The sequence below is a fragment of the Grampus griseus genome, assembly GCF_964374135.1.
Source record: "Grampus griseus genome assembly, chromosome: 7".
Classification (NCBI taxonomy): domain Eukaryota; kingdom Metazoa; phylum Chordata; class Mammalia; order Artiodactyla; family Delphinidae; genus Grampus; species Grampus griseus.
This window is the reverse complement of record NC_139001.1, coordinates 650,604-665,955: the sequence shown is the minus strand read 5'-3', so window position 1 is coordinate 665,955 and position 15,352 is coordinate 650,604. Positions and strand designations below refer to the sequence as shown.

The 15,352-nt window shown below is 52.7% G+C and overlaps 1 protein-coding gene across 1 annotated transcript in view; it reads left to right on the top strand.

Annotated features, from left to right (window-relative positions):
- The window catches only part of SNED1 (sushi, nidogen and EGF like domains 1), a gene marked incomplete at its 5' end in the record, with an annotated part of 90,923 nt that overhangs the window by 48,239 nt on the left and 27,332 nt on the right, over nt 1-15,352 (top strand). Inside the window, 11 exons of the mRNA XM_082658233.1 lie at nt 3,772-3,897; nt 4,022-4,126; nt 4,370-4,483; nt 4,979-5,095; nt 6,360-6,476; nt 6,686-6,802; nt 6,988-7,101; nt 7,367-7,540; nt 13,602-13,715; nt 14,305-14,418; nt 14,798-14,911. Of these exons, the coding sequence (XP_082514359.1) occupies nt 3,772-3,897; nt 4,022-4,126; nt 4,370-4,483; nt 4,979-5,095; nt 6,360-6,476; nt 6,686-6,802; nt 6,988-7,101; nt 7,367-7,540; nt 13,602-13,715; nt 14,305-14,418; nt 14,798-14,911 (1,326 nt within the window). The remainder of the gene's footprint in view (nt 1-3,771; nt 3,898-4,021; nt 4,127-4,369; nt 4,484-4,978; nt 5,096-6,359; nt 6,477-6,685; nt 6,803-6,987; nt 7,102-7,366; nt 7,541-13,601; nt 13,716-14,304; nt 14,419-14,797; nt 14,912-15,352) is intronic.

Genomic DNA, 15,352 nt, shown 5'->3' with positions numbered 1-15,352 from the left:
GTGGCATTTATGAAATTTTACATATGCTTTCTCACCTTACGATTTCATATAAACAAATGTTTTGTTCACCCAGAAAAAAAAAAAAAAGACGAAAAAGGAACAAAGAAGAAGTGGGACAAATAAGAAACAATAGCAAGGTGATGGGTTTAATCCAGTCATATTGGCAATTACATTTAAATGTAAAAATGGTTAAAAACACAAAAGACAGAGATTGTCAAATCGAATTAAAAAGCAAGACCCAACCATATACTTTCTACAAGAAACCTGCTGCCAATAGGAAGACACAGATCATTTTAAAGTAACGGGATGGGTCTCACACTGAGTGCAGCGACCAGTCCTGGACTGAGTGCTGGGAGCGGCTCTGAGGACTCTGACGTAGCAGCGGGCGGGGTGGGGAGAAGCACAGGGGCGAGTCCTCATCATTTTCCTCTGGTGTCCCCCCGACCCCGCCGCCTGGTCTCAGAGCAACCCCGAAACCAGAAGTCGGCATCAGCGCTGACGGAGAAGCAGGACCCACAGAGGCAGCAGTGGGCGGAGCCTTCCGCTCCAGCCGGGGGAATTCTGGGCTTCACAAGTGTGGGCAAACTCCTGCTGGTTTTCCCTTTCTCTGTCCTCCAGCCACGTGACCCCAGACAGGCGTGCGGTCACAGGAAGTAAGTAGCAGAGTGGGGCCACTAAGCCCAGATTACATGCCAGAGGACGAGATGTGCTGCGGAGGGCGTGGAGGGGGTCTGGGGCGGCAGCCCCATCATGTTCTTTCTGAGCTCCTGGGCTCCCTCAAGTTGGGCGTGTGTAATCTGATAAGCAAAAGACAAACAACTCAGCGGAAACAATGGCAAAGAATGTAAGCAGGAAAGTCACACAGAGAGAAACAAACACCATAAACAGGTGAAAAGAAGCTCAGTCTCACTAATCAAGAAACTACAAATTAAATAAAAATCTAATTTCAGGTTTTGCCCATTAGATTGGTAAGAATTTTGATAGTTGATGGAATCGGGAATTGGAAAGGCTGTGGCAGAATGAGTGCCCCCATTCTCCCCGGGGAGTATTGATTCTATTTTCCTTGAAATTTTTTTTGCAATCGTTCATATGTATTACATTTACAGTTAATTTTTAAACCATAAAATGATGGATAAAAAAATTAAAAATGATACCATTTATTGAAGGACTTAGGTATAAATGTAATAAAGCATTTTCAGGGTTTAAATACTGAAAACTACAAAATGCTGATGAAAGAAATCAAAGAAGCTCTCAGTACATAGAGAGACACTATGTTCATGGATTAGAAGACTTAACATAGCAAATATGTCAGCTCTCCCCAGACCGACCTGTAGATTTAACATGATTCCAATCAAAATCTCAGCAGGGTTTTTGGTAGCTGCACACAAGCTGATTCTATAATTTATATGGAAAGGCAAAGGAATTAAGATAGCCAAAACAATTTCGAAAAAGAAGAATACATTTTAAGGAATCACACTACCCGGTATTAAGACTTATTATAAACCTACAGTGATCAGGATTATGTGGTATTGGCAAAGGGACAGACACACCAATCAACAGAACAGGAAAGAGGATCCAGAAACAGACCCACACAAACATGGGTATTATTTTTTGAAAAGGTATAAGAGAGATTCAGCAGAAAAGGGATGCATAAAAGCATGGGGACCAGCAAGGACGCAGGGACTGGGCAGCACTACTCCAACCTAAACACCTCTTATACAAAGATTAACACAAAATGAATCATAGACCTGAACAGAAAACAGAAAACTGTAACGTTTTTAGAAGAAAACTAAAGATTTTTAGATAGAAAAATCTTTGTGACTCACAGTTAAGCAAAGAGTGCTAAGACAAGACCGCAAAAGCATGCTCTATCAAAAAAAAAAATAGATAAATTGGACTTCATCAAAACTGAAAACTTTTCCTCTGTGAAAGACGTGGTTAAGAGAATGAAAAGACAAGCTAAAGACTGGGAGAGGGACTTCCCAGGTGGTGCAGTGGTTAGGACTCAGCGCTCCCAATGCAGGGGGCCCGGGTTCGATCCCTGGTCAGGGAACTAGATCCCACATGCATGCCGCAGCTAAGAAATCCACATGCCACAACTAAAGATCCTGCATGCCTCAACTAAGACCCGGGGCAGCCTAAATAAATAAATAAGTAAAAAAAAAAAAGACTCGGACGCTTAACCAAAAAGGATACACAGAAGGCAAATAAACAGATGAACAAAACTGTTGTCATTAACTATTGGTGAAACGCAAATTAAAGCCACAATGAGATGCCACTGCAAGCCTATGATAATCGCTAAAATAAGACACTGACCTGGTGAGGGCACAGAACAACGGGAACTCTCACCTATTTTTGGTGGGAATGCCAAACAGTTTGGCCACTCTGAAATAGTTTGATAGTTTTTTTTATAAAGTTAAACATACAATATGACCCAGCAATCGCACTCCTAGGTATTAACCCTAAACAAATGAAAACTTATGTCACACAGAACTCTGTACAGGAATGTCTGTAGCATGTCTGTAGCCACCAGAAACCGGGAACCCAAACATCCTTCCCAGGGTGAACGGACACATGAACTGCGGTACCTGTCGACGTGGGACACAACTCGGTCATAAAAAGGACTAATTACTGATGCTTATAACACCTGAGACAGTCCTGGAGGCGTGACGCTGAGTGAAAGAAGCCAGTCTCAGAAGAGTGCAGGTTGTTTGCTTCCACTTCTCTGGCATCCTTGAAAGGACAAAACTGCAGTGATGAACAGATCAGTAGCTCTAGGGGTTCAGGACGGAGGGGGTCTGTGACCCTGCAGAGAGAAAACAAAGGTCTTTGGGATGACGGAACGTCCCGTACCCTGTCCTGTATCCATATACACACAGCTATACATGGGATAAAATTCTTAGGCGTGTCCCTCAAACACAAGTCATTTTACTGTATATTAATTTCAAAGATAAATTCTGAAAAAACATGAGGAAATTGAACATTTAGAAACAAAAAGACTAAAAAGGCAAACACGAATCAGGAGAAGCTGGAGTGGCTGTATTCATATCATTCAGATTAAACTTTCGAGTAGGAGAGCAGCCAGAAATGGGGACCTTTTATAATGACCACGGGCCAGTTCATCAGGAAGACACAATAACTATGCAACACCTAGTAACGCAAATAGAAATACCCAAAGCAACAGCTGGCAGAGCTACAAGGGGAGACAGATCCCCCGTCACAGGCGGGGCTTTCGGCGGAACTCCTATCTCGGTGGCTCAGAGCATACAAGCATGGGGACCAGCGAGGACGCGGGGACTGGGCAGCGCTGCCAGCCGACCTGGCCCGACTGACAGTCACGGACACCCACGTTCCTTCCAGGACTCACGGAGCCTTCACTATGACAGACCATCCTGTCGGCCATAAAATAAGGCTCAATAAATTGAAAAGGACTGTGTTCTCTGACCACAGCAAAATTAAACTAGAAATCGGCAGCAGAAAGATAACTTAAAGGTAAAAATCCCAAATCTTTACCTAACAGAGACGCTGGATGGGAAATGTCTGGAGGCTCTGGCCTCAGCTGGGCCCTTTGGTGCACACCTGGGGCTCCCTCCTCACTCTGGCTTCTCATTCTGCTCCAGAGAAGGGGCTCGGGGACTGAGGGGCCGCTAGAGGTCAGTTTCCGGGCGCTCGGCACTAAGGACAGAGGTTAAGACACCGCCTCTCCGGCCCGAGGCCCCATCCTCGCCGTGCTCTCTGCGCGGCCTCGGGTGACCTCCGTCTTTCTTGCAGGAAGCCACCCGGTGCCCGACGCCTGCCTCTCGGCCCCCTGCCAGAACGGGGGCACCTGCGTGGATGCGGACCAGGGCTACGTGTGCGAATGCCCGGAAGGCTTCGTGGGCCTTGACTGCAGGGAGAGTGCGTGTGGGCCGGGCTGCCGGGGCCCCCCGTGGGAGAGGCTGTGGGGAGCGGGCTTTGCGGGACGGTGGTCAGGAGAGGGCCCCCGACATTGGCGGCTCCTCCCTCCCTCCCTCCGTGGCAGGAACCCCCAACAACTGTGAGTGCCGCAATGGTGGCAGGTGCCTGGGGGCTAACACCACCCTCTGCCAGTGCCCTCCGGGCTTCTTTGGGCTCCTCTGCGAATTTGGTAGGTGCCCAGGGCTGGGATGGGGGCGCCCTTCCTGCCTGGACCCTGAGAATCCCCACAACCACCGTGTAAGTGGTGGCTTGGGCCTGGGCCCGGACCCGCATGGCGGGCCCCGGGGGGTGGGGTGGGGAGGCCACAGAGGTGCCCGAACCTGGTCACCCGGGCAGCTCGGTCCTTCTCAAGGACACACGGTCTCCAGGGAGACACGCGGGGACGTGAGATGGGCTCACCCCTTCCCTGCAGAGGTCACGGCCATGCCCTGCAACGTGAACACGCAGTGCCCCGACGGCGGCCACTGCATGGAGTATGGCGGGAGCTACCTGTGCGTCTGCCACACCGACCACAACGTCAGCCACTGTGAGTGGGGGGGGGGGGGTGCGGGCACCAGCCTGCGAGGCCAGGGTCCGGCCCAGAAGCCGGGGTGGGGGGTGGGGGAGAAGGCAGTGGGCGCAGCAGGAGGGGGCCCTCGAGGGGACCTGGGGGTGGATGGCCTGGCCGTGCGCACGTGCCACGCCGCACCTGCCTGAGCCCCGGGCTTAGGTGCTAGAACGTTAACGTGCACCTGACGAGCACCTGCAGAGAAACAGGTTCACCCCGCGTATCTGTTAGTGCGCGGATGACCAGTGACTTAGGTAGCGAGTGACTACACGTGACGGTGGTGCTGGTGGTGACGATACCAAGACCCTCGTGGACCACAGCTCAGTCCCAGCTCACGTAAGAGTGAGGATGAACTCTGGAAGAATCAGAAATACAAGAAATTCCAGGGCGGACCTTAGAGCCCAGCGTGAAGAATCAAGACCTTGGCCTTGGTTCCAGCCAGGACCTCAGGGTGATTGCCCTCTGTCCCCGCAGCGCTGCCGTCCCCCTGCGACTCGGACCCCTGCTTCAACGGAGGCTCCTGTGATGCCCACGATGACTCCTACACGTGCGAGTGCCCGCGGGGCTTCCACGGCCGGCACTGCGAGAAAGGTGGGGCGCGGCGGCACTCGAGGGGGCGGGGGGCTGGCGGGGCCGCCACCCCGGCTGCCCCTGCGCCTCTCGCTCATCACAGCGCTTTCCTCACGACGGGCTTCCTTCCCTGCTCAGTGTTCTTCCAAGTGGATTTCAGAATCACTGATTTTAAATTCATTAGGACTTGTTAGATTGAGCGCAGTTGGAGAATGCCAACGTTTTACAACATTTGGCCAGTTAAGAACGTGAGCACTCTTCTGTAAACACACAGCAGGCGCCACTGTGCTCGCCAGCACCCACCCAGGGCCGTCTCTTCCACGCAGTTTGAAGCAACGCTCAGAACTCTTTTCAGTGACCCAGGCGCCCCTTGGTCAGAGCCCAGGGTGCCGGCCCCCTGACCCCGTGTTGCCCGGCCCATTCTCCTGGGCTCGGCAGCCGGCCCACATCCAGCCCTGCAGCCTTCCCACTGCCCTCACTCGTCCCGAGAGCTGAAGCCTGGACCTTTACCTGCACGCCTCTGCCGCTCCCACGGTGGCCCTGAGGGCAGCTCCCCGGCACTCTGACCACGGAGCCCCTGCGGCCACCCCACCCCTGTAGCCGGAGGAGGGCTTTCCGGAGAGTAGGCCTCGTCCTCTGCAAGGACCACTGAGGTCCGTCACCCTCGGCAAAGGCATCCCGGAGAGCGGACACGGAGGGACACGGGGTGGGGTGGCCGGAACTTGGGCTGGCAGCCTGGGAGGCCCCACAGGATGCGGGGCGAGAAGCGGCCCCCTGAGCCTGGGGGCAGGCCCCCTCCTGCCTCACGTCCCCCCCGAGCGTCGAGGAGGCCAAGCGCCTAAACTCCTGGCTGGGCTGTGAAGGTGCGGCTCCTCCAGCCCGGGCAGGCGGCCGGGGCCCCGCACGTCCAAGGAGGTGCCCACAGGAAAGGTACAGAAAACAGGAAAATCAGGGCCACAGCAGGGCTCCCAGCCCGGTCCTGGATGCCAGCTCCCCACCGGGCAGGAAGGCGGGGCCAGCTCTCCTGGCCCTCCAGCGGAGCCTGAGGCAGGGAAGAGAGGGCGGGCGGGCGGGCAGAGGGCCCCCGAGGCTGAGGGGCTGCACGTGGCTGGCTCGGCCCCCCTGCAGCTGGGCCTCGGGCTCCGCCGAGAGGCAGGCCTGGGCGCATGGGGCCCAGCGGTGCCTGAGGACGGAGAAGGCTCGCGCGGGGCGTCGTGGGCACTGCGGGGCCGGGAAGCTGGCCCTGCTTTACCCGCCTCTCTGTCTCTGTCTGTCTCTCCTCCAGCCCGGCCGCGCCTGTGCAGCTCGGGGCCCTGCAGGAACGGCGGCACGTGCAAGGAAGCGGGCGGCGAGTACCGCTGCGACTGCCCCTACCGCTTCACCGGAAGGCACTGCGAGATCGGTGCGGCCCCAGCCAGTGGGGATCAGCCTGTAGAGAGTGGGGAGGAGCCAGGCCCCGACCCAGGACCCCCGACCCTGCCACCGTGCGTCTGCTTGTCAGGAGCGTCCCCGCCAAGGCCCCAGCTCTGGGATGTCAAGGGATCAGGGAAGGGGCAGGGGTGGTGGACGCATGACCCCCGACCCCGCCCGATGGGTGCCTCCTGCTTCCAGGGAAGCCAGACTCATGCGCCTCTGGCCCCTGTCACAACGGCGGCACCTGCTTCCACTACATCGGCAAATACAAGTGTGACTGTCCCCCAGGCTTCTCGGGACGGCACTGCGAGATCGGTAAGGGGGGCGGAGGCCAGCGGGCCAGGGCGCAGACAAGAAGACAGGCCCGGTGGGCAGGAATGGCCCGACCACGGAGGCGTGGGAGGCGGAGCTGGGGCGAGAGACGGGACGCTCTCCTGCAGCCCCGAGGCCTTTGGGGAGGACTCGGTGGTGGGCGACAAGGACTCCCTGCACCCTTGCAGCCCCCTCTCCCTGCTTCCGGAGCCCGTGCATGAATGGGGGTACCTGCGAGGCCCTGGGGACAGACTTCTCCTGCCACTGTCAAGCAGGGTACACCGGACGCCGGTGCCAGGCAGGTGAGAGGGCTGGGGGTCCTCCGCTCCCTGAAGGGCAGAGCAGGGCCCAGCAGGGGGCCGAGGGGAGGGATGGGAAAGGGATGGGAAAGAAGGAAGGGAGACCTCTGAGAAGCCCATTCTGGAAGGCATGGCGCCTTCAGCCCGGGATGGGCTGTGTGGGGAGCGAGGGCCCCAGGCCGTGCAGCCCAGCGGAGCCAAGGGCAGAGCAGCAGGAGGGGCCGGCAGGCACCCCACGGGGCAGGACAGGGCTGCTGTGTCCTTGCAGAGGTGGACTGCGGCCCACCCGAGGAGGTGACACACGCCACCCTGCGCTTCAACGGCACCCGGCTGGGCTCGGTGGCCCTCTACTCGTGTGACCGAGGCTACAGCCCGAGCACCTCCAACCACATCCGCGTCTGCCAGCCGCAGGGCGTCTGGAGCGAGCCTCCCCAGTGCCACGGTGACCTGGGGGCCCTCTGGGGTGGGTGGGTGGGTGCACAGGGCCAAGCCCTCCCCCCCTCCCGGGCCGAGTGGAAGAGCACAGGGGCTGCAGTTCTGACCCTGGCCTGCGCCTCCTCCCTTTGGTATCCTCTGTGCAAAGTGAGGCCAAAACCCTGTGGTGATGGTGGTGATGACCAGTGCCAGCTCCACTCTGTACCCTTGTCTAAGGGCTTCCCTGTCCTCAGAGCATCCCAGAGCATGGGGTCCAGCACCCACACGCCCACTCTGCAGAGGAGGCCACCGAGGCCAAGAGGTAGCCCAAAGGCAGAGCCCCGAAGAAGCAGATCAGGGTTCAGGCCTCACCTCCCGCTCCCAGCCCCACCCAGACCTGTGGAATCAGACCCTGCGTTTGAACAAGGTCCCCACGAGCCCCCATAGCGCTTTGAGGGCTGTTGCTCTAGACAGTGTTGCCTCCAGGGCCCTACAGTGCGCCAGGGTGCACGGCCTGCAGGCGAGACCCCCCGACCCACGCCCCTGGAGACAGGGGCACCGCGGACACCACCGCAGGCATGTGGCATTAATTCAAAGCATCCCAGACTCTGTTCATCAGAAAATCTGTGCGATGGTAACACATTTTTCATGAAAGAAAGGTTTTTAAACAAAGTAGCTTAGGGACAGTGACAGCACCCAGAGATGGGAGGGGCACATAACACATTTCTATCTCCCAAATGCCCTGCAAGGCCCAGTCGGACCTGGGCGGCCCTATCAGGCGAAGAGTTCCAGAAAACAGGTGGAGACCACCTGGCTTCAAGCATCTTCCTTCACTCCTGTCCTTCCAAGCCCCCCAGGGCTGGTGGTTACTGTCTAGGAGGCCACCCCTGGCCCACTGCCACTTCTCCTCAACATGCCATCAGATGAGGAGTGGGTACCACCAGGGAACGCGCACCCATAAGCCAAGATATCAAGACACCCAACAAGTACGGCCACCTCCGAAACAACAGTAAAGTCCAGACAACACATACTATTGGGGGTAGAAGTATAGAAGATAAATAAGAATGTAAAATAAGCGTGACAAACATACAGAAGGAAACATGGCACTGGCCATAAAAAAATGGATCAATATATAATCTTTTAAAAGAAAGCAGAAATAAGAAGATTGAGAAACTGTAATAGTTGAAGTAACAGACACAACTTACAAATGGATACGGACGAAGACTTAAGTTAACGCGTGGACAGATTGGCGTGCGGGGCTGTACGAGAGAGAAGCAGGGCAACACTCAAATCAAAAGACAGCGCAGGCGCTGAGGAGGGTAGGAGTGCTGACGCTGAGGTGACAGGGATCCCAGAGTGAGGAGGAAACGTGGGAGCAGCTGTGGAGTAATCCCCAGAATTACTGGTGAATGACCAGAGGCTGAAACGGCCTGCAGGACATCAAACAGGAGAAAAGGAAGACGTTAGACACATTGTAATAAAAGTTAAGAAAATCAGAGAAAAACAGAAAAAAAGAATCTTTAAAACATCCAGAGAGAAAAAAGGAACAAGAATCCGATCGGCACCGGACTTCTCAACAGCGGACATCAGCAGTGAGATAATAAACCGGTATCGGCACCGGGCTTCTCAACAGCGGACGTCAGCAGTGAGATGATAAAACGGTATCAGCACCGGGCTTCTCAACAGCAGACACCGGCAGTGAGATGATAAAACGGTATTTTTAACATACTGAGGTGATCCATTCAGTTAGGATGTAGACAGTTAGAAAATACCATCAGTCTCACTGTAACATCAAGGAAACACTGGAGAACCCGTAAGATCATACCTTTTAACCTATCAGAGAGCTGAGGATGCAAAGAAGTTTTCTCACAAGGGAACACCAGGCCCAAACAATGCTATGGGTAAATTCCACCAAACTGCCGAGAAACAGATTGTTGCAGCGTGATACAGGCTCTTCTGGGGAGTAGAAAGGAGTATGTGCCAACCCACTGTGTGACGCCAGGATAACCGTAACCAACACTAGATGTGGACAGTTGGAGAAAGTAAAATTAGGGGTCCATTAAACAGACGCAGGAATTTGACAGTCTATAAAGACTATATACACCATTATCAAGTTGGGTTATTGCAAAAATAGTTTGATATTAGAAAAATCTACAGTAAACCAACTGAAGGAGAAAAATCATGTAAGAATCTCAAAGAATGCATAATAATCATTTGATAGAATTCATACCTATTCATGAAACAAATTCTTACCAAATAAGGAATAAAAAAGTACTTCCTCATCCAGATAAAAATAACATGATACACACACCCTTCTAGTACCATGTGGTGTAAAATAATATAGAATCTTATTGGAAGGAAAACTTAGAAGAGAGAAATAGCAGAGCCCCCATAGCCCCCACGTGTTCATTACCCCACAGAGAGGTGTGCTTAGGCCAGGCACAGGTAGGCTGGACGCACCACCTGAAGCACAACAGTTACACTCGACATATTTATAGAAGAAGGGGTACAGACTACATCAAGAGAGCTGTGGAACGATGTGTTCCTGACCCTTGTTATGCAGGGGAGGATCTGGAATTCAAAAGATGTTCTTCTGTTGAACTGACACAGACAGGCTGAGCTGCCAACAGGAGGAAGGAAGTCAGCTTCCGAGGCAGGTTTACTACACCTCTCCTCAAACCCAGAATACACGGTATCCTAAGTAGACAAACATTCCCCTGAAAATTCAGAACAAGACAAGGATGCCCATTATCACCAAGTCTAATCAGTATTACACTGGCAGTACTAGGCCATGCAATAAAGTAAGAAAAAGAAATTAAAGTCATGAAAATGCTGAAGGAGGAAGTAAAAATGTCAGTATTTGCAGCAGATATTGTTGTCTTTACAGGAAAACTTCTAAAAGTGATAGGAAATGGAACATGTTTAGTAGATACAGGTGTTATAACAAAATTCATTGCATTTTTATTTATCAATAACAAACAATTATAAAATATAATTATAAAAAAGACATGTGCAGAGAAAACCAATGAAACCAAAAGCTGATTCCTTGTAAAGGTCAATAAAAATAATTAAACCTCTAGCTAGACTCATCAAGGAAAACAAAGAAAAGAAAAATTAGCAATATCAGAATGAAAGAGGAGACATCAGTAAAGATCGTACCAGCATTTAAAGGACAGGGAGATATTGTGAGCAACTTTAAGCCGATATATCTCACAGCTTAGAGAAAATGGTGAATACTACCTTGAAAGCCACAAATAACCACAACTGACACAAGAATAAATAGAAAATGTGAATAGCCCCATAGCTGTGACATACATTGAAGCTGTAATTTAAAACTCTTCTGCAAAGAAAATGCAAGACCAGGCTGCCTCGCCAAGTTCTGCCAACATTTAAGAAAGGAATAATACTATATACGGAGCTCTTTCAGAAAACGTAGGAGGAAGGAACACTTCTCAACTCATTTTATGAGACCAGTATTGCCTTTATACCAAAACCAGAGACATTACACGTACGAAATTACAGACTAATATTCCTCATGAGCAAAGCACAAAAATCCTAATCAAATATGATGAAAATCAAACCCAGTACTTCATCCAAAGGGTAATACGACCTGACCAAGAGGGAGCCACCTCAGAGCACAGGTTGGTTCAACATTTGAAAATCAATGAATGTAATTCACCACATTAGGAGATAAAGGAGGAAACCATATGATCATCTCAATAGATGCAGAAAGTCATTTGACAAAATTCAACTGTTATTTTAAAAACTCTTAATAAACTGAGTAGAAAAAAAGTTCTTCAGCCTGATAAAGGGCATCCATGAAAAAGTCAACAGCGAACAAAATACTTAATGGTGAAAACTTCCTGCTATAGTCAGTAATAAGGCAAAGGTGTCCCTTTCACCAGCTCCTTCCAGCGTTGTCCTGGAGGTCCTAGGCAGTGCCATAGACAAGCAAAGGGGGAAAAGCCATGTCTATTGGGCAGGAAGGAGTAAAGATGACACAATCGTGCACATAGAAAATTCTAAGAGATCCTACAAAAGGAGCTATAGAACTAATAAGTCAATTCAGCTAGATCACAGGATACAGGGTCAATACACAGAACCAATTATATTTTCATATTCTAGCTGTGAAGACTTGGAAAATGAAGTGAAACAATATTATGTACAATAGCATCAAAAATGATAATTTTTATATGTGTGAAATGAATTATAGACATAAATGTAAAAGATAAAGCTATAAACTTCTGAAAGCAAGCATATGAGAAAATCTTCATGACAACTGGAATAAAATGGTTATGTACTTGGGAAAATATTACACCGTTTCCCCACTTCTCACCATACACAACAATTAATTCCAGATGGATTAAGGACTTAAATGGGTTTTTTTTAAGTATATGATTTTGTATAGAAAATGTAGGTAAATATCTTTTTGGCCTTGGGGTAGGGAAAGATTCCTTAAGCCACAGAAAGCACTAACTATAAAAGAAAAAATGGACAACTAGACTAGCTAAAATTGAGGAATTTAAATTCATTGGCCTTAAGAAAATCGAATATAAGCTACAAACTGGGAGAAGATTATATATATTATATATATATTTATTTATATATAATATATATTATATATATAACATATATATATAAAATCAACCCAATAGGAAAATAGGTAAAACACATAAGTAGGCATTTCGTGGAAGAGGAGGTACATAAAGCCAATGAAAAGAAACATTCTCTTCATTAGTGATCAGCAAAATGCAAATCAAAAGTACACTGAGAGGGGCTTCCCTGGTGGCGCAGTGGCTGAGAGTCCGCCTGCCGATGCAGGGGACACGGGTTTGGGCCCTGGTCCGGGAAGATCCCACATGCCACGGAGCGGCTGGGCCCGTGAGCCATGGCCGCTGAGCCTGCGCGTCCGGAGCCTGTGCTCCGCAACGGGAGAGGCCACAGCAGTCAGAGGCCCGCGTACCGCAAAAAAAAAGTACACTGAGATACTTTCAGTTGGCAAAACCTCAGAAGTCTAAAAAGCCCAAATACTGGTGAGGATGTAGAGCAACAGGACTTCTTATGAACTGCTGGAGGAAGTGTAGATCGGTAGAAGCACTCTGAAGACAGCTTAGTAATTTGCCTGGCAAGTTGACCATCATATAAGCTATGTCCTAGCAGTTCTACTTCTAGGTATAAGTCTAGGGAAAACTCACATCTACACCAGGAGATGTGAAAGACACAGCTTTTTTTTTTTTTTTTTTTTTTTTTTGCAATAGCAAGAAGTCTAAATCCAACCCAAATTCCTACTAAACAAGAAAGGATAAAGTACGGTATAATCACACTGAGGAATATTATACAGCAGTAAAAATGGCAACCCACAACAATGTGGAGACATTAATGCTGAGTGAGAAAAGAGTGCATATACCACAATGTCCTATTAATAAAGTTCATAAAGAGCAAGATCAAAACCATATATTGTCTAAGGTATTCATAAAAACTTTAAAACTAATTTAAGGAGGCACAGAAGAGATAAGCACAGAAATTCGGGTCACAAGGAGTTGGGAATTGCACGTGACCAGATGAGCCGGCCAGCGTTCTAGCTCCCAGGTTGGGTGTCGGCCCCCAGGTGTCATTACGTCCTTACCATTTATTTACTTATTTACACGTTAAGCATTAAAAGTAAACTCTTCTAAATTGAACACTTTTAATTCAGGAGCACAACTCGCGGTTTTTAAAAAGCCTGCGGTATTTTAAAATGAAGGACTCACCCCCAAATGTATTGGTTCCGTACGTGATTGTTATCTAATGAATTGGCAAGATTGGGCCTGTCCCCCGAGGGCCACTGAGGGCAGCCCCAGGCACTTCCCAGACGCCGGCCCAGCCCGAGTGCCCAGGTCCACAGTGTCCCCTGCGCCGAGGCAGCCCTGCCCAGATTCTGGCCTCTCCAAGCACCTGGGGGAGGCCGTAGACCTCTGTCCAGACCCTCACACCAGAGCTGACCTGTGGCTGTCTTAACCTGGCTTCGAGTCACCCCTTCTAACAACAGCAACACTGCTTTGTTCTTGGGGCCTCTCCTGGCACCTGGCACCCGGGCTCTCCTCTCCCAGAAATTGACGAGTGCCGATCCCAGCCGTGCCTGCATGGGGGCTCCTGCCAGGACCGCGTCGCTGGGTACCTGTGTGTCTGCAGCCCAGGGCATGAAGGAGCCCGCTGTGAGCTGGGTAAGACAGGTCCCGGCCCTCGCTGCGGGCCGGCAGCTCCGGCACCCCGGCCGTGGGCCTGGGGCACTGGCGTCCCCTGGCCGTGGTCACCTTGCTCCAGCTGCCCCTCTCCCTGGGCTGGTCTCTGGTTGGGCACTGCCTGCTCTCTCAGGTCCCTGCCAGCTCTGATGTCCAGAAGGACAGCAGTTTATAAATATCTCTGCTTCTGCCTCCCCAGGGGGACTGAGAGCTCAGCTGAGAAAAGCTAGCCTCCTGCAGCCTCTGGCCTGGGGGCAGGGGGGCAGGTCACACCCCAGTGCTCTGCGCCAGAGGAGGGAGGGGAGGCCTGCCGGGTGCACCGCTGAGCAAGCCCTGCTCCCCGCACACCTGTGGGGTCCTCTGAGCCCCGAGACAGAGACACCGCCCCGGCATGGCGGGGCAGGCCCAGGATGTCCAGTCGGGGCCCCTGCGAAGCCTGGGCGGTGAAGGCCGGAGCGGCCTGGGGGCAGGCTCTGTGGGCAGAGTGGAGGGCAGCGGCGAGGCTGAAGCCTCGGTGCACAGGAGACCCCGGGGGCGGGGGGTCATGCCGTCACATGTCCCGTCTCTGCAGAGACAGACGAGTGCCTGACGCAGCCCTGCAGAAACGGAGGCTCCTGCAGGGACCTCCCGGGGGCCTTTGTCTGCCAGTGCCCCCCAGGCTTCGTTGGAGTCCACTGCGAGACAGGTAGGGGCTGCGCTTGGGGGATCCCCATGCGCCAGGTCCTCAACCACACTCGCTAGGCCCCTGACACCCCGGGAAAACCTCTTGTCAACAAACGCAGACCCTGGGCCGCTCAGAGAGCAGGGGGATGGGGCAGTCCCCGTGGCCCTGCTGGACAGGACCCCTGGGGGAGGGGCCCCAGGGGGGAGGAGGAGGGGAGGGCCGGGTGCCCGCCAAGGGGAGGGGCCCGTCGCCAGCCCCTTCCGCCCGCCGGGCTCGCCCCGCCGCCCTGCGCCCCCGCCCGGCCTCCCTCCTGCCTCCCCTTCCCTTCTTCCCGCTGTCCTCTCCTCCCTCCCCCAGACACCCCCCTGCCGCCCTGGCCGACTCTCTGGGTGTTCTCCAGAGGTGGACGCCTGCGACTCCAGGCCCTGCCAGCACGGAGGCCGGTGCGAGAACGGTGGCGGGGCCTACCTGTGTGTCTGCCCAGAGGGCTTCTTCGGCTACCACTGCGAGACAGGTGGGGCCCAGCCGCCCTTCCCTCCTCCGGGGTCCTTTCCTCTGCCCGCCCCCGCCTCCTGTACTTACCCTCCCCGGCGATCTCACGTCCCCCCCAGCTCCATGTCCAGCCACAGGCCCTGCTGTCGCTGCACCGGCCAAGCTCAGGGCCGCCCCAGGGGCCAGGAACTCACGGTTCCTCACATCGGGATACTCTCCCTGATCAGCCTGAGCAGGGGCTCCTTGGGGACCAGATCCCGGCTGGAATGTCCCTCCTGGACGAGGGCTTCCCTGACCACAGACCTGCAGGGCCCCCCCCCCATCACCCGTCTCCCCAGCACCATTTTTCTCCTTTGGAGCACTTTCCCGTCTCTGGGACTGTCTGGGCAGTACCTCTCTCAACTTGCTGCTGTGTATCCCCTCCCAAAACAGGCCTATCCCCGGGGTGGGGCGTGGCCTGACC